The sequence below is a fragment of the Fringilla coelebs genome (assembly GCF_963513975.1).
Source record: "Fringilla coelebs genome assembly, chromosome: Z".
In the NCBI taxonomy this organism is placed as follows: Eukaryota; Metazoa; Chordata; class Aves; order Passeriformes; family Fringillidae; genus Fringilla; species Fringilla coelebs.
In genome coordinates, this window is record NC_140031.1 from 28,786,513 (window position 1) to 28,804,949 (window position 18,437).

The following is an 18,437-nucleotide window of genomic DNA, read 5'->3' on the forward strand; positions in this document are numbered from 1 at the left end:
GCACCTTGCTGAGCTAATAAACACAATTCCAGTGCTGTTTAACTCTTGAGTCAGCTTTTTTTCAGGCGTGGTAACAGTGTGCATTGCAGAGGAGGATAAAATGTTTATTCAGATTTGTTTCTAGTGTAATGTGTTGGCTAAAATTATTTTGATTATGGGAATAATACAAGTTACGGCAAAGTGAAAAAAAAAAATACCGTCTATGGGAATCCTCATGAATATAGTGACAGGGAGAGATTATCTCTGACATTTACAGCTGAAATCCATTGCTGCTATATAGCATTTAATGACTGCATGTAAATAGTAATTATACTTTCTGTTATTTACAGTGTGAACTGATGGTTCTCTCATACTTTGGCAAATTTTTTTTAAATTTCTATTTTATAAAGAATGTGTTGAAAGATACACGTTTGTAGACAAGGAATAAAATGTAAGGGGCAGCAAAATGTTTTTCCAGAGATATGTAGAATCTAAGATGCAAGATCTTTGTAAAACTCGCTTAAAACTTTGTAAAATTCATCTGCGATAGTGGTGCTTTTATCTCTAATGTGTAATGAGCTTTGAAACCTGCTGTATGATGATATTAAATACTCTTCTTGTGTCACATGGTTGAATTTGAAACTGGTCTATTTCCTATTACATTTATTCTTAGCGTATAAATTATGAGCCTATTTCTAATGAGTTTGCCATTTCTCCTGCCTTAAGCGTTCCCTTATACATCTGAGGGTGCAAAAACTTACGCTCAATCTTTAATTTCAACTTTATTTTCTAACAGAAAATAATTATATATATTACTTGATATTGTAGTCTTCTGGAATATTTGGTGATCATAATTTTTGCCTTTTACAGATGCTTGTTGGTTCTGTTAAAACTCATTTAAAAACTTCCGAACAGGTCAGCTTTTATGAGGATTTTCAGACTAGTCTTTTATTAACATTAGGGTTTGGAAATATCACCGGATTTTACTGCTACTGAAAGAGTTTTGTCTTTATTATTCTTGTAATGATGTTATTTTTTGGGCTCAAATGAATGATTTATTAAAAAGCTAGTTTGTGTGCTAGTTAAGTAATAGTTACTTAAAGATGGTTTTACTTTTAGAATTTAACAACTTTGCCATGGAATGGTGATAAAAGATTAGAAGGTTAAATCCAATCAATTGTTAATCTATCACTTAATAAATTGTAGCACTATCTCAACACAAAAAGGTGAAAAATTGTCAGTTTTTTACCACTTTAAACAGGTGAAAGGGACATATATTGGTAGATGTTTTATCTTATCCAAGACAGACTTTCTACTCTGACAGCAATATCTCCTATAACAGCTTCCAGCCCACCAGATCTCGATCTAAAAAGCTTAAAACTCCAGAGGACAAGAGAGTATCTGCTATGGTAGCTGATGCAAAAATCATAGTGACTGAATCAGCTACTGATGGCTTCAAGGTCAGTGAAGAGCCAGAAAAAAAAGTGAGAGTGGTAAACACAGGATTGCCTTCTGGGGAAGAAGAAAACAGTAGTAGAATGCATGTGGATCAGCATTTATTGGATCATGTCAAGGTTTCAGGTGAGATAAGCACTGATTATGTTTAACATGTAAGTTGTAGGCTGTTTATATTCTAATGTGACTGAAGTATTGTCCTACAGTAGTATACTAAAATATTTACACAGAGTTATTTGTGCAAAGCAGATTGATATTTGGTAAGAAAGAGAAAATACCAAAGTTAATATTTTTAATTGAGAGTGATACCACCAGAACTCTCTTAAATGTATTTTAAAGATCAAAAAGAGTGAGGTTTTTTAAATTATATTTCTTCGGTGGACTCATATGTTACAGCAAAATGTTTTTGATATGGAAATTATAAGAATGTCTTAACACTATTCAAACAGGACAGAACATACATCCTTGTGAGTATGCTACATATATTTGCCTGATGAGCCTACAAATTAGAAGTGTTCTATACCTGTGCACAACAATGTTGTATTTTGAGCCTCCAAATTCCTTTTAATTTCCTCAGGCGCTGTCTGACAGCTATAAAGGTCTAGTCAAGGCAAAGATTTTTTTTTTTCTCTCCACAAACGTTTTTATTGTAATATACTTGGTCTATTCCGAACTTAATTTATTCTATTTCACATTCCATTGTAATTTTGATATAGTTCCTCATTCCTGTTCATAAGGCAAACTGGACTTTTAATTTCAATTTTAGAAGGTCCTATTTTGTTTTAAATTGCTACTGAAAATTCACTTTTAAATTGCATATAGACAGGGTTTTAATTATTGTGAATATTAATGGTTATGTTAGTGCTTCCTTGGATAATCACCATGATTGATTGATTGATTCACATAAAGATACCAAAATACTGCAATATGGAAGTTTAGACATTCCATTACACAAATTATCTGCTGCTCTATCAAAGCATTTCCAGGTCTGTGGTTTTTTGTTTTTTTTTTTTTTTTTTTTTTTTTTTTTTTTTTTTTTTTTTTTTTTTTTTTTTTGTTTTTGTTTTTGTTTTTGTTTTTGTTTTTTTTTTTTTTAAAGGTGGTATTGCTTTACACCTTCCCACAACTTTTAATAGAGGTTTGAAAAGTTCATGACTACAGAGAAAATAGTATTTAGTTAGTACCCATTCTGTTTTTATCGGCAAGGGAAGGAAAAGCGGTGAAGAGTGAAGCGCTGCCCTCTCTCCTTTGTTCTCGTAAAGTGTGGTGCCTGGACCTTTGTAGGAAAATGGACATTTTTAGACATGACAGAAGCAGTACTTGTGTTGAAGAAGATAGTTTGCTCTGCATTGTCTTAACTAGTATGTCCATAGTTGTCAGTTGAAGCAGTACTGTTTGTGCCCAGTGATTACATGTTACTATTGACTTTGTGTTACTAAGTTTTATATTCGTTTGACTTGAAAAGAAAATTTTTCGGAAAAAACAAGTTCAAATAACCTTTATGAAAGAAGAATAGCAAGGGATTTAACAGAAACTGTTTTCTTTAATATCATGGATGTGCTGCTGAATCAGAATTCAGTGCAGTGTATGCCGGAGTTCTTCAGGAATGTTTTTTGAGTGACCTCTCTAGCCCATTGTTCTGTGTTTCCAATGCAAGCATCAGCAGAAGAAGAATTTTTATAAAGTAAAATCCACTCAATTTCACTCTTCAATATTACTTGAATATACAATTATGCTAATTTTTTTAAAATAGAATTATGCTAATTGCTTTTCATTTTTAGATTGCTGCTGTTGTTTGAAAAATATTCTTGGTATCTATTTGAATTATATCTTTGTAATTATATACTATTAATCTTTGGTTATTTTCATTTTTAAACAGGCATAATAGGTATAAAATGCAGGGTAGAAGGTTCAATATACCAGCCTTTTATATTTTTTTCATCGACTCAAAGTGCATGTGGGCAACCTGAGTAAAGACTAAGGAAGCTGCATACTGATTATTTTGAATTAAATGAAGACCTGCTACAATTCAAATGCAAAATACTGATTAAATGATCAAAACTGTATTTCATACTCTAAACTCAAACCATTTACATTTAATTTATTCTTTGATAAAACCTATGCTCCACCTTTGTGTATGCTCTTCCACCAAATGGTTTTCTGTATGATTTCTAAATGAGGAACCATGCTTTGAGTTTGAATCATTTAGATTGCTGTGAAATTCAATATGGTAATGTAAAGTAGCATTTATTAACAAATCATATTCTTAATTTATAGGAAGCATCCCTTCTGACTCAATTTTGAACCCTGTTCCTGTACTTGAGAAAACAAAAATGGAAGATGAGGACAGGATAGATTCCAGTCATTCTTCCTTTATGCTTGAAGACTCTGTGGCTAGCAAGACTGCTTCTGATAGATGTAGAAAAGAAGACAGTTTGAAATCTCAGAATCAATATGCTTCATCCATACTGTACCATAAAGCAGAGGGACAAACTTCTGAAGCAGAAAATCCAGATAGAGAGGAAAGTGTCTCAACAGAGGATGATATCAGCAACCTAGAAAGTTCTGGAAGTAGTTTGGAACATGGAGAAGTGCCAATTGTAAAAAAGGGTGAAGAAGACAGAATGGAAATATCTTGTGTATGTGAAACAAATTACATCATAATAGTAATATATTCTTGATTTAATGAAATATGAGTGACTGTTTTTCTAATGAGACCTGATATCCATATTAAAGGATTTAAGAATATGCATGATTTTAATCAGATGATAATTTGAACGTGTTTTGAAGTGTTTAGGCAAGAGTGGCAATTTTGATCCAAAAGCAGACTGGTTTTGGAGTTTGCTTATTGATGTATTTTTCCCTGTTATATTAGATGTCTAGTAATTTCACTTTATATTTGTGAATCTGAAGTGTCAGCAGCTATTCTCAAAGCTATTCCCATATTCACTGCCTGCCAGTATGAGCAGGGCTATGAGCTTCACCTGCTTCCTATTCTTGGATTTTGGAAATGAATTGAAATATGTAAAGGGAACACTTGAAGGAGATAATCCCACTATTAAAAGGAATATATTTTCAATTTTTAAACAGTAGGTTTTAATAAAGTTTGCTCTTTGGGCCACCTACAAACATGGCATTTTTTTTCCCTCTTGCTGTTCAGCTATGATGCATGGTCAGCTTTGACTTTAGGATGCAAAATGAAAAATTAGGCTGTGGTTGTTGTCAGTAGTTTTCTGAGTGGTGAGCTGAATCTCAAATTGGCAGAGAGAAAGCAGGAAATCCACTGCCAAGTTGCGAGACTTCATGGGGAATATATTTTAGAAGTCAAAACTAAAAGTCATGCTGACTCTTCCACATATGTGAACTGTAAAGATTTTTTTCAATGTTGTAGGTTTTGATAATCTTGGATCCAGCCCTTCCACCATAATAAGGGGCAGTACAAACATCTCAGTGTTTAAATAACATGTATTAGAGATGGTATCTCTTCCTGTGCCTTTCAACTACATTATATTTATATGTTTCAGATTTTCTGTGGTATTACTGCATATTCTTTCTTTCTCTTTTAAGTGAAGAAGTGTACTGTACAAATGCAATTTAAAAAGCCTGACAGTTCCCTTTTTACTTAATTACTAACTATTCTAGACCATAAACCTGTCCTGTGCTTTGACCGCATCTTCTGCCCTTTGTTTATCATGGTAAATATAATGTTGTTTTATAATTTACTTCAAGGGGTGCGTGTATAATCTGCTAGGTTGGATTCAGGGTCTTGAGGCACAGAATGCTGTGGTTCATAAGAATTGTGTGAAACTCTATCCTTCCCACACCTATGCCAATGTCCCTGCCCTTCCTCTGGTCCTGAACCTCCAGACACCATTAGTAACTTGTTTTCTTTGGGATTTCTTCAGTGGCACTTCGAGACTTTGAAATGTTTGCCTTAATTCTTGAAGCTTGGATAACTTTAAATTTAATATACATAAGAATATTGAGGGAGGAAGTAATTTCTTCATATACTAGATCAACATGTTAATAATTTATCAGGACTCTTGATTTCTTGTCTCAGCTCCAGATTTTATTTTTTTTTTAAATTTTTATTCTTGAAGAATTGTGGAATCTTTCACAAGCTAAGCCAATGGGTTTCTGCTTCATTTTTCTAGCCACAGTTAATGGCTGTATTGTACTACAGGTAAATTATACCTGAAATTATTTGTGTATGACAATGATTGCACTTCTAAATTAAAATATATGTTCTTAATTAGAGGCAAGTGTTGTATAGGTACACTAAAGGTCCTTCAAGTATACTGTGGTAGTATTTACAGACTTTATATCTGTGTTTGTTTGCAGAAGAATGTTTATGTTTTTCATAATTAATTATATAGAATTACGTTCTAAATTAGTTGCATCTTTTCCTTTCAGTCAGAGGAAGTTGAAACAAAGAAAATATCTAAGAGTTGGCGTCATCCACTACATAAACCTCCAGCTAGATCTCCAATGACTTTGGTTAAACAGCAAGCAACTAGTGATGAAGGTGAGTGGACTATTTAATACATTTTTCTGATGATAATTTTATGGTTTTATGAGTCCATATATATAGGCATTTAGAGAGTCACTGCCTTGTGCAGACAGGCTACAAAATCTAAGAAATGTTCCCAACACTGCGGTTTCCTTCTCTGAAGTACATTTGAAAAGTAAATCTGCTTTACCCAGCAATCATGTATACAGCCACCCAAAGCTGATGAATAAAGCTACTTTATTTAATCAAGTGTGACTTATGGAGACTCTAGAAATGTGCATCAGAAGAATAGATCAGATAGAAAACAAACACCATCCTTTTTCATATCACTGTACCATTCTAGTTCTGTGAACCACAAATTTCAGGTGTTGTTTTGCAGAATCTCCTCAGTTAGCAGAACGGAAGTTTAGTTCTCACACTCCCTTAGATAGTTTGATAATCTGGAGCTGATGCCATGTCTGTGACTATGGGTCTGATTCCAGCATCACTGCATACTTCAGTGTTTACCTGCAATCCTTACCTGATTTTTTCCCTTTCAAATACATTTCATTATGAGTATCTGTTTCTTACAGCTGCAGATAAATTTTCTTGACTTGAGAGACAGCATGCCTGTTAATTGATTCTTGTTGTAACTAAGCAGTATTATACTTTCAGTTGGCAAGTTAGGCATTGTTGAGCTGACTGCTGTAGGTTCAATTGACCCCTCATCAATATATCTCCCTCCTTGTTTCAACTCTGAAATAATTGATTTATGTCTTCTGCCTCACTAGTTTCAGAAAGCTATACTTTCTCTTTCATTTTTTATCTGAGCTGCAGCTTTGCAAGGCATGATACTTCAATTAGCTGTTAAGCATCTTTCTGAAAATTACAGACAGCTTAGACCCATGATCTGTATCATATATGTTTGAATACCTTGAGGGCTAGAGCATATTTCAGAAAATGTTATGGTAATTTACAGGATGATATTAAGTTTCATCTAGTAAAGTAATTAAAGATTTAATATGTGGTAGGTTGCAGTAAAAGTGCTCTTTTTTTAATTAGAGATTAAATTCCTTTTACCTGCTGATGCTTTTTCAGCATTATGGTTGAAACATATTGTGGATTTCCTATGGATTGTGTATGATATAGTCTGGCTAGATGATGATATGATGACAGTTTTCAGTCAAGGATTTTTCTAATACCAAGACATTCTCCATCTCATCCAGTAGTTTGCCAACTTCCTCGTGCTGTAATGTTTTGTGAAAGTGGCAACATCTTGACAAGAAATCATATACCTTAAAGTCTTTCCTCTTTCTTTGGTGATTGTCCTTCCAATAGATAAGGGTGTATTTTGTTAGGAAAGTAAGAGCTGTCTTAGAATCAGTAGCTATTAAACATGTCTGTTTACTGATGGAAGGAAGTAATTAAGAGTTCTATTGGACATGGCAAGTTTTGGTATTTCCTAGCTGGAATTATTATTATTTTCATGCATCTGTCTCTCATTGTAATGTAATTATTAGCTGACTTTTCTAAGAACACCAAAAGAGAAGTAGTAGCATTTGGGTGAGCAGGAGGTTTACATCCAAGGCAGAGATTGAAGAACTGATGAAGGAGACTGGAAAACTGTAACCCCATTAAGTTCCCTGACACATGATGGCATGAGGGCTAGATGATTTTCTGATTTTTTCAAGATTCTTTGTGTCAGATACTAGAGAAGTAATAGGTATCAATGTGCTTATGATTACATTTGTCTTTATGAAGGTGCTTTATCCATATTCTGGATAGTAGTAGAAATGTAATTCAGCATTCATACTTAGTTCTTGTTCTCTGTGGTTTTGGGCAAAAAAGATGCTGGCTGAGACTGTCTTTTGATACAGTAATTTCTGTGTCAGAAGGGGGATTTATCTGTTGTACATTAGTTTGTATTTTAATTTATCTGGGTCCAGTAAAATAATAACTGCAAACAAAGTAAAGGAATAAGATATGAGCTAGTGTTGTTGTGAAAACAAATTGAGGCTTTTTATTTAATATGTAACTTGTCGCTTATCACTTTCCACAAGTTGGAAAGTGTTCTGATGGTCTGTAGCCATTTCTAATACAGATAATATATATTCAAATGAATATATTTGAAGTCTTTCAGATGCTAGGGTTCTATCAAGAAGTTTCTGTGAAGAGAGGTGATCAGTAGATATTAATAACATGTAGGCAGCATTCTTTGACAGTGTCAGCCATTTCAGAATTGTAATTTTGCAAATAGAATATTATCATGTTGATCAGCATGCTTAAATCTTAGCAGGAACTTTCTGAATTCACTTTTAATACTGAGTTCTTTGGCAGAAATTAATTTTTTTTATAGGATCACTCGGACATTTGAGTTTTGTGCTTTCTTTTTATCACTATATAGTCTTACATATGTTTTGTATTCCTTTATGGAAAATAATTAGGTTAATGATTATTTGTTGTCTATTGGTGTTATTTTTTTCACTCTCCCTGAAGCCTTTCCTTATGTGTATCTGACTTCTTGTGGAATTAATGCTTAAAAGATTGAGCACTGAGAAATACTAGGGACTGGGGAATCAATCCTAGAAATTGTAGCTCAAGTTGCCAGTTCAAGAAAGTGCAGCAGTACAGTGTGGGTTATATGTCACACTCAACATGCTAACAATTTTTATGTAATGAACCTTGGTCTTATACTCAATGCAGTATGTTAACTTGTGGTAATAATATTCTGTTGTATTTAATACAGTTGTATTTCTGCTCACTTAAGCAGTAAAAAAGCAAATTCAGCAGAAGGAGCAGGCATGCTAACTTTGCATGCACATTGATTGGTCCCAGAGATTTCTTTCCAGCACTGTTTGGTCACACAACATTAGAAACTGATTTTAAATTCAAGTTGACTAAAATTTCCCATTGCCTTAAATGATATAATTACAGTGTATAGACTGAATTCAGTATGGACCTCTTTTTTTATGTTTTTTAGCATTTTAAGTATGATTCAGAATTTCATAGTAATTTTACTTTCATTAGTTGGTAAGATAAGGAAACCGGAAGAGAGAACTTCTGTAAATGGAAACAGTGGCTTCTGCTATGAGAAGAAGCCTTGGTTTTTACATTCACAGTCAGCATCCTGTGAGATGTGCTTGTTTTGATATTACTAATCAAACCATTTAAGGCTTGTTTAGTAATATCATAAATAGGCTAAGCCTACTTAGAGAGGGGAAAATTACACTTGTAGATGCAGTTACTACTATTCTTTTGTTTCAGAGCTTAAAATGGGAGATTTTGCTTGAAGATTCTCACTTACTTCAGAAAGAAATGTTTTTTTCCTGCTGTTGCATAGGTAGATAAAAGTTTGCTAACCAGTTGATAGAGGCATGTTTATATTTACCACATTAGTATTACAATTTCCAGTTATTTCTTTCCCTTCCATTATGTTTTGTTGAATGAAGTTTTACGTCTTTAAAATACTTTGCTTTTGTGTGAGTGTGGGTTAATCAAGCACATAATTTATGTATGTTTTTCATATATCATCATCATTTAGTGCAGAAGAGTCCAGCACGATCTACCCCTTCAACAGTCTTAAGTGTGCTAGAAAAATATATTTGCTGTAATTTTCTCTGGTACCTGTATTACTTCTGTTTTTTTAAAATCAATTTTCAAGGTATGATTGCTGTAATTACAAAAAAATCTGACACTTGAGAAGCGTGTGTTTTTCTGAAGACCCTAAGAAACCTTTTTTAAAAGTCTGGTATAATCTTTAGTAGGTATTTAGGAAAGGATGTGTTAAAACATCTAATAAATGCTTTTCCTGAAATTCCAGTACTCTTGTCAACCTTTGGACCAGCAGCTGATCTCCAGAAATGGCAAGAACTGACAGCTTTGATTGTTACCATTGGCAGCTCTAGTCCCTTGACATATTTCATGAGTAGCAGTTTTCTTTTAGTGGACACCTACAGGATCTAAGATTAGTTGGTATTTTGATCAAGAGGGGAGTACGAACCAGTTCTTCTAACATTTATCCTCATTTGCTGGACAGTAGTACATGTTGTGATCAGTGAAGAGTCACTGTTCTCTAGATGAATCTTGCAGCTCTAATTGTGCTGGTTTCTTAGGTTTAGAATATGGTATTTTACCTCATAAAGGACTAGATAGAATTACAGTCTTGTGTAGAAAGGCATGTATAATTTCTTATCAGGTGTGCCAAAATGAAAATTGGTTTCCTGCTGCATTAGTGCAGCCTCTCAGTTGCCTTCTCAAGTGTAGCAATGGAGTTGGTAGGCAGACTGGATGTGATGTTTACCAAGGAGAAAGATAGCCCTTCTGTGGGGTGATCTGTTGGTGCTGAGATCCTCCATAATTATGGTCCAAAGAAAAACACAAAAAACCTATGACTTGCATTTATAAAGGATTAATTCATTGATGTATTGTTGAAGAGTATTGCCTAGTAAGTTATTCTAGTAATAAATTGAGTTTTTCAACTTAAAAAAAAACCTAGCCCATAGAATTATCATCACCTTTGTCAAAATCTGAAGCTGCATTGTAAACCATTAGTATTGGAAGTGACTTAGTTTTAATGTCAAAGGGATTTTGCTAATTGTTTTGGCTGAGAACTGTATGTAATATATATTTTAATGTACAAAATAATTACATTTAATAAATTGATTTTTGAAGGTGTTTAAATGCACTTGTTTTCTAGTGTATGAAGTGTTTATGGGATATTTGTTTCAGTGATTTGCAGGAACTGTACCTTCAAGATAGAAATTTGTAATTCTGATTTGGGCATTGATTTGTCATGAATTTGGATCTGTGATTGAGTGTGTTTTGCATCTTCTATACTTAACTTATAACTTATATACTGAACTTATGAAGAGGACTTGGTTCAGTGAAGAACTTCTGGACAATCTTAACTGAACACAGTCAAGTAACCTTGTTCCTCAAATTTCACTTATGTTTTGCCTAGAGAAACTTGTGCTGGAACGATATATTGGTGTAGGTTAAATTTGTGCTACCTTAGAGATACAAAATAACCATAAATATGTTTTCCCCACTTGGTGCTTTTTTTTCTCTTCAGAGTAGCATAAAACAGGAGTATGCTCTAACAACATAATTGAATATTTATTTGATCATATAGCATCTGGCAGTATGGTCAATGATATTACATTTTAATTTCCAAAGTAAGGAAGAACCACCAAGTAATTCTGTTGGAACTGAGTGACTTGTTTTCTTAATACGCAGGACATGCCTGATGATGAGGGCATGTTTTTTCCACTTCTGTACAGATGTATACCCTGGAAGACTATGGTCTTTAATTAGTAACTCAGTAAGCATGTATATAGATGGCAGTATCAGTTCCTAAAAATTCTAATGTAATTTTAGTAATTGACCAAGTTTTATTGTCCTAAGTTACATTGACCACAAGCAGATTATATTAGAATGCAAAATATGAATTTTTTCGTAAGAACTTTGAAAAATTACATAAGAGAATGGAATTGAGAAAGGAGCTGTTAATAAGTGCTATGAATGAAAGCTTTTCAGGAGAGCAGATATCTGCCAATCTTTAGCTTGTAGTTTGGACTTGTAGTGGTTTTGTACTGACAACTATGTTTTTTGCTGATAGGCTGTGCAGTAGATTCCAGCAGATCTTCTTTTGTTTCTGCTTTGATTTTGCTGAGATGCCTCTTTGAATAGATTTCTAAATACTTGTGCAATTATTTAAATTTGCACAGTGCAAAGACAGGTGAAATTACTGGAATTGCTTTAATGCATACAAAAAAATATATATATATACACACATATATACATATATACATATACACACACATATATATATACACATACATACATACATACATATATACAATAAAGGAAATTATGATACCAATATGCTGTAAATACTTAATGTTGGCAGTCCATACAGATTTAAGAACATCTCCCTTTCTGTGGCCTCCTGCCCACATTTTAAAAAAGTTGCCTGACTACTGGATCACCTCTAAGATTTGTTTCTGGATATGGTAAGTAGCTATTTCTGGAGACACTGGAAAGGTCATGGACTTTAGCCTCAGCAAGAATGTGTTGCTTGTGCTTCAGCTTAGGTACCCAGAGTAAGTAGATGTCTTTGACAATTTGAACCTTAACTTCTAGGGTTAAATTCTTCATTCCATATGCACAAAAAAGTTGTGCATGTGGAATGCAGCTATTTAGGGAATGCAGTGACTGAAAGATTGGTTTTTACCCCTTCTAATTGTTTGGTATCTTTATGATCTAGTTTCAAATAGAGAATTATTTTGTTGCAGAAATCAGTAAGCAGCCAAAAATGGCTATTTTCAAAAATAACAATGCTATAGTTCTGTAAAACTATAGCATTGTTATTTTAGTTTTACAGGTAATTTAAATGTAAACTGAATCTCTATGCTATGAGTCCTCAGAGCTTTCTCTAAGTTAGTTTATTGGAATCATAGCAATGTAAATCAAATACATTTTAGTTACTTTGCAGTTTGTTAGAGAGAAAGATTGGGGTCCAGTACAGCCTGACAGGGTCATTTTACATATTTGACATAACGAAAATGCAGTATAATAACAATTTTACTTTGTGTAAGTTATACTATTTAACAGTTTCTTTTACTTGTTCTAATGTGCTATGTTAATTTCTCTTCTAACTTAAGCACTAGTGCTCAAAAGTAAATACCCAGCAAGCTGTGAAGCCCTGCTTTTCTCTCCTTTCTTCAACTTCTTAGAATCTTTCAGTTTTTCATATTCATCTGAAGTATCGGTGGGATCAGTGCTTCCTGCTTTCCCTGAAAAATCATGGTCAGGGTTTTCCCATCCCTCCTTTTCAACGTTATTGGTGCGAATTTTCCAGCCTTTGCTAGTATTTATACTAACTTTATTTACTGTTTTAAGTGGTAGTGGTCCTGTCTGCAGCAGTCTTAATCACAGTGAGATTTTTCTTACCAGATTCTGATTTGTGACTAACACCAAAACAGAAAGAATATTTTTGTCAAAGTAATCCTTACTCTTTTAGTGAGTACCACTCACCCTCAGGAAAAGCCTGCTGACTGTGCCTGTTAACGTAAGAGTACAATACACTCTGACCAGGTTCTTCAAGGTATTCTGTGTGTGGATGGTTTAGTGAATAATACAGGATTTTCATATTTGAAAATACTTGAAATTACGTGGTATTTCAATTTAGCAGAGTGATACAGCAATGCACTTAAATTACAGGGAATTACATTTAGCAGGGCATTGAATTTTAATATACAGGTCAGTCAATAATACAATATAATAGATATACAATACCAGTACAAATTACATTGAGCAAAGTGTAATCACAATACACAGTTCAATCACAAAACCAATGTGAATTTAATTATGGGGCTCTAATAGTATGCTGAAGGAAAATCCGAGTATCCCAGTATCGAATCTTCCAAATCTGTCAAATTGTCTTAAAAATGTTTGTTTTCTTTTTAATGCTGAATCTTTCAAACTTTTCAAAACATTTTCAGATCTGCTACAACTGATGTCTTATACTTTTTTATATTGAACTTCTTTTTTTATTAAAGCACCCCATTACTTTGTTTTGGGAGCTAAACCTGATTTCATCCGGGAGCTCTTTGGCTTAACTTCTAGAGCTCTGATTCAATATAGTTATCTTTCCATGCAATTTTTATGAGAACTGAAGTGTTAATAGCTAATTTGGCAATTAGGCTCTCTAACCAAAAGAGAAGTTTGTATACATACTTCACATTACTTGTACTTAAAGATCCCTTACAAAAAATGAAAGTTCTTGAAGAGTACAATAAAGAGTTTTCTGTTCTTATTTTGCTGTAAGATCTATATCTTTCATGACTGAAAAAAAAAAGAAAGACAATTTCTGAAACTAAGTTTACTGATACACTTCTGGAACAGTAAAGTTTTCAAGTACAACATTTTTTCCCAACTGTCTTCTTTTTTTTATTTATTTTTTTTTTTAATTTGTATTATTATTATTTCCTCCAGGACATTTGAAACTATAGATAATGTCTCCCAGGGCTGAGATTATGCTCAACTACCTGAAAAATAACAGATGCTTCTGTGCTCTTCATAGCAGAGAATGCTGCTCTGCGATGCCAGGAAACATCAGTGGAACATAACCCCAAGCAGCAAAATCATTGTTGAGATTGGCAAAAGCAAATTGTACTGTATTAGTGTCTATGGCTTTTCACATCTGCTGGGTTAAATCAGCAAATGCTGGCAACAGCCCATTCTGCAAATGGCCCAAATGTTTTCTGCCTGATAATTTGAGTTTAACTTAGTAAGCAAAAACCATTCAAAGCATTAGCATTGTGTGTTGGAGCAAGTTTCCCACAAACTGTTAAACCAGTGACATTAGTGGAAACAATTCATTCATTGACTTACTCACTTGGAAAGCAGCATAGTGACTGTTTAGAAATACTTTGCTATGGAAGGAGTTTCCTTTGTATCAAGACAGATCCTGGGCTATAATTTTCTTTTTGTCTACACGGTTTGTTTTAATGAATTGTTTCACTTTTCTTAAATATGCCAAGGAGTACAGATGCATATGAATATCACATCAATGAGAACTGGTATTTCTTAAATTACATTATAGAGATTAATTGATCCTATAGAAATACTGTTTTCAGGTACAAATATGATAGCAGGAACTATCATCAAGTTTAGCATTGCTAATCACCTTGTACTGTCAGTAATACTATGGCTGAATTATATGTGTTGTGGTTTAAGCCCAGCTGGCATCTAACACACAGTTGCTCGCTCACTCACTCACTCACTCACTCCCCCACCAACCAGATCGGGGACACAGTTGAAATATTTTTGGACCACTCACTGTCAGTGGCACAAGATGCAGGAAAGACCTTGATGCTGTGCAAGCACTATTCAGCAATAATAAAAACATCTCTATGCTATCAATACCATTTTCAGTACAAATCCAAAACACAGCTCCATACTAGCTACTGTGAAGAAAATTAGCTCTGCCCCAGCCAAAATCAGCACAATATGATACAGTAAGATTTATATCAGTTGCTATGCATTTGTTTAAATTCATAGTTGTGTCATCAAGTGTTTCTGCTTTTCTGTTGAAAAAAGAGCACTTAGGAAACAAAATATTTAGCCTGATTATGGATTGTTAACCTGATTATGGATCTGGTAAAGTAATACCACAAAAACCATATATGCAGTGAAGTAAAAATGCCCAGACTGTTTAGGGGGATTCAAGATCTCTGAGCACTCTTAGTGGGCACAATAAGTTGTTTTTACATACTTAGGAATAGGCTGCATTACATTATCCAGTTAGGAAATTTTTTGACTGGTATTAATCTATTTTAGACTTCAGCATGAATGTGTATTATATTTACAGCCAGAAACATAAAGGAAGTTACTAGAAATGGACTTCATTCATATAAGGGTGTTTAAAAACCATGTGCATACTAACAGACTTGCAAAATAAATACCTTTCATTGGTATTTGTGAGTGTGTCTATGTGTTATGCATGAGTGTGCAATTTCTTGAACAGTGCTGTCAATTGAGGTGCAGATTTCCCTGTCATGGCTAGCAGGTTCAAATCCTGTATTTTTTATTTTATTCTCTCTGACAGTGAGATGTATTTTGTACTGTAGTTGAGTTGAAAGTTTCTATATGAAAGAATACTAAGGATGCTTTGTTCACTTTTGTCTTGATTACTCATAAATTTGAAATGTATCTTTCATGCTGAGAAGCTGAAAAAAAATGTTGCACCAGAGTTCACACCAAGGAGTTCTGTTGTTCACTTGTGCAGAGTCCTGTTCATGAACTTACTGTCAGCAAATTGTGAGGAAGTGTCAGTGACTTGATCTGAGTTACAGCAGACACAGAAGTCAAGGTAGATTCCCCAGCTCCATTTCATCTGCTGTGTAAAGAAAATGCTCCATATAGACATACATTATATTTCACACCACTGCATTGGCTGTCCTTTGTCTTTCAAATTGCCAGTCTTGGGCTGTTGGTAGGTGTGTTGGAGCAAGGCCAAGTTACCACAATGAAGGCTTGATTGCATAATGGTGCATATCATAGAGTGTTGTTGATTGGCAGCATTGCATAACAGACTATTGATCAAAACTTGCTCTACAAGAAGTGAGACCATTCTCATGATCTTTCAGAAAAATGGCAATATGTAAGATTATGAATGAAGTGTCATGTTCATAGTGCTTCTTGAAACATTACATACTGGTCGTATAAAGTAGATGCTCATTTTTTGGCGGGGTGTGGGGAGCAATGTATCTTTCACTGTAGGAACAGGTGCTTCCACCAGTTTTTTCTGGCTTTGAGTACTTGCAGTTGGCATTGATTCACAGCTGAAATAAAAAGTATGTTTGCTTATGACAGTAGAGTTTCTAAAATCTTTCAGTCAGTATGAACACTAGAAATTGTTCTCTGTTCTTATTTTGAGAATCCTCAGTTAAGGTGGATTTTGAAAGGAGAGAGCTGGAGGCTGCAGTTGTTTTGTGCCCTTCTAATAGATACATCTGATCAGAGAAACACTGAACTCACATGAAGCCACTGAGTGTCTACCCTGAAACTGCATGCAACAATGTGAGTTAGGGAAATAAATTTTAAGCTGAGCCACTGGTTGCTCTTCAGCTACATAGTAAGTTATGAAAGGAGTAATTTAAGAAAATAAAAGGAGTGAGAAGCACTGGATAAACAGAAAAAAAAAAAAGAAATCTAAAAATCCCTAAAGTTTTCCAGAGTGTTTTTGAATATCAGTAGGACATCAGTATTATCAAATGAACAAGTGAGGAAAGGCCATTAACTGTGCCAAGACAGCAGTGTTTATTATATCAATTAATTATATTCTCTATGCCTTCTCTCAAACAGTTGGAGAGCTGGTTTTTCTTTTAATTTCCTTGTCTGTTTTTGTTAACCAAATTCTCAGTTTTTGTTTATGGTGCATAACTTCTCTGCCTACATGGAAATCAGGAAGATACTTGCGCTTTTATTACCAGAGAACCTTATGTGGAAATTTTTCCTCTCACTAATGCTGGTGCACACATGAAAAATAAAACACACAAAATGAAACTGCCTAAGTTCTGCTGATGTAGAATAGTTACACAGAAGATTGCATTCCTCACCTTCCTGGTGAGGAAGTTGTTTAAAGCAGCATTGTCATGTTTTGTACATGCTTTGTACAAAACATGACAATGCTGCCTTGTACTCTGTAACTTTTTTTTAAATACCAGTTTCTTTGGAAATTTAATTATTTCACTGTGGGTGGGTAAATGTTGATTAAAAGGACATGAAATAATATTTCTGAAGTCTTTGAAAGATGATAATTAGGCTCAAGGTTGACTAGGAAATTCCTGAGGAGAACTGAAATTTATTGGTCTTACAGTAGTGATAACAGAGTATCAGACAAAGCTTGTAATCCTTAGGAATGTGTATTCTGTCTTCTCTTAATTTTGTATCCTGTCAGTGAACCCTTCAGTACTGTATTAGGCAGCTTTCCTCTAAAAAGAGGATTGATATTTTTCCTTTTTTGTTGTGGTGGAGAGGCGTGAGGGGTTGCATGGTATAATATACCAGAGGATCACATCAGAGAGCTTGTGTAGTTCATGCAGAGACAGAGGAGTGCAATAAGGATCATGGAGAAAACAGTCATACCTCAAGGGACCTAGAAGGACATAGAATTCAGAATTATAGATGTTAGAGATCAGAGGTATATAAATGAGGAAGGTTTGCTTCTAGTCAACGGCTAACTGGAAGTGCTCTAAACATAAGGTAAAGGAGAAGATAAATCTATTAAAATAGTGTTAAATTTTTATGAGTTTGTGATAGAGTCTGGTACATATACATATGACATCTTGTCCTTGGCTTCTTTTGGAGTGAGGTTCAAAAATAAATACAAACTCTTGAAAGCAATGAAAAGCTATTAAAGCCAGCTCTATTCTTGTGTGTTATGTTCTTTTCAAGTTCTTGGTTTGGAAAGCTTTTGTAAAAATCACACAAGAGGGAACTGAAATTATGGAGTTTATATGAAATTAAGGTGTAAATACTGTTTTCATTAAAACCAGAACCAATATAATAATGAACTCAGCATCCTGCTGTAGGCAGTTGAAAGCCAGAACCCTGTATGAAAGAACTACAGTAATCAACCCAGACTGGTTTCAGGACTACAAATATGAAGATTTTTGAATAAAGAAGAGCATTATAAGGTGAGGTTCTGGGCAAAGGCTTCTACTATCATGGGAGAATTATTCAGCAGTGGTAAGGAGTGGTGCAGTCAAAGGATGTCAGTTTCAAAGGTGATAATAGTTATGGAAGATAATATAAACCTTCACAACAAATTCTGTGTGCCTCTTTGTTTTCTTCATAACAGAGAATCAAGCTCTGAATTTTCTGTGAGGTCACAACTATAATGAAAATATTTAAAATAATGGTATAAGCTCCTGAAGGAAAGTAATGTAAAAGGAAAAATTAAAAAAAAAAAAACCTGTAAGGTTGAAGCCGCTTGTAAGATGGCTCT

General features: G+C 34.1%; 1 protein-coding gene across 3 annotated transcripts in view; it reads left to right on the forward strand.

Moving 5' to 3' along the window:
- Positions 1 to 18,437, forward strand: part of KDM4C (lysine demethylase 4C) — a 245,333-nt gene that overhangs the window by 125,761 nt on the left and 101,135 nt on the right. For 2 of the 3 annotated variants that reach the window (XM_084225527.1, XM_084225528.1), the window contains exons 10-12: positions 1,322 to 1,560; positions 3,712 to 4,073; positions 5,848 to 5,959. In XM_084225527.1, coding sequence (XP_084081653.1) covers positions 1,322 to 1,560; positions 3,712 to 4,073; positions 5,848 to 5,959 — 713 coding nt within the window. The remainder of the gene's footprint in view (positions 1 to 1,321; positions 1,561 to 3,711; positions 4,074 to 5,847; positions 5,960 to 18,437) is intronic. The other variant, XM_084225529.1, reaches the window with a different exon arrangement.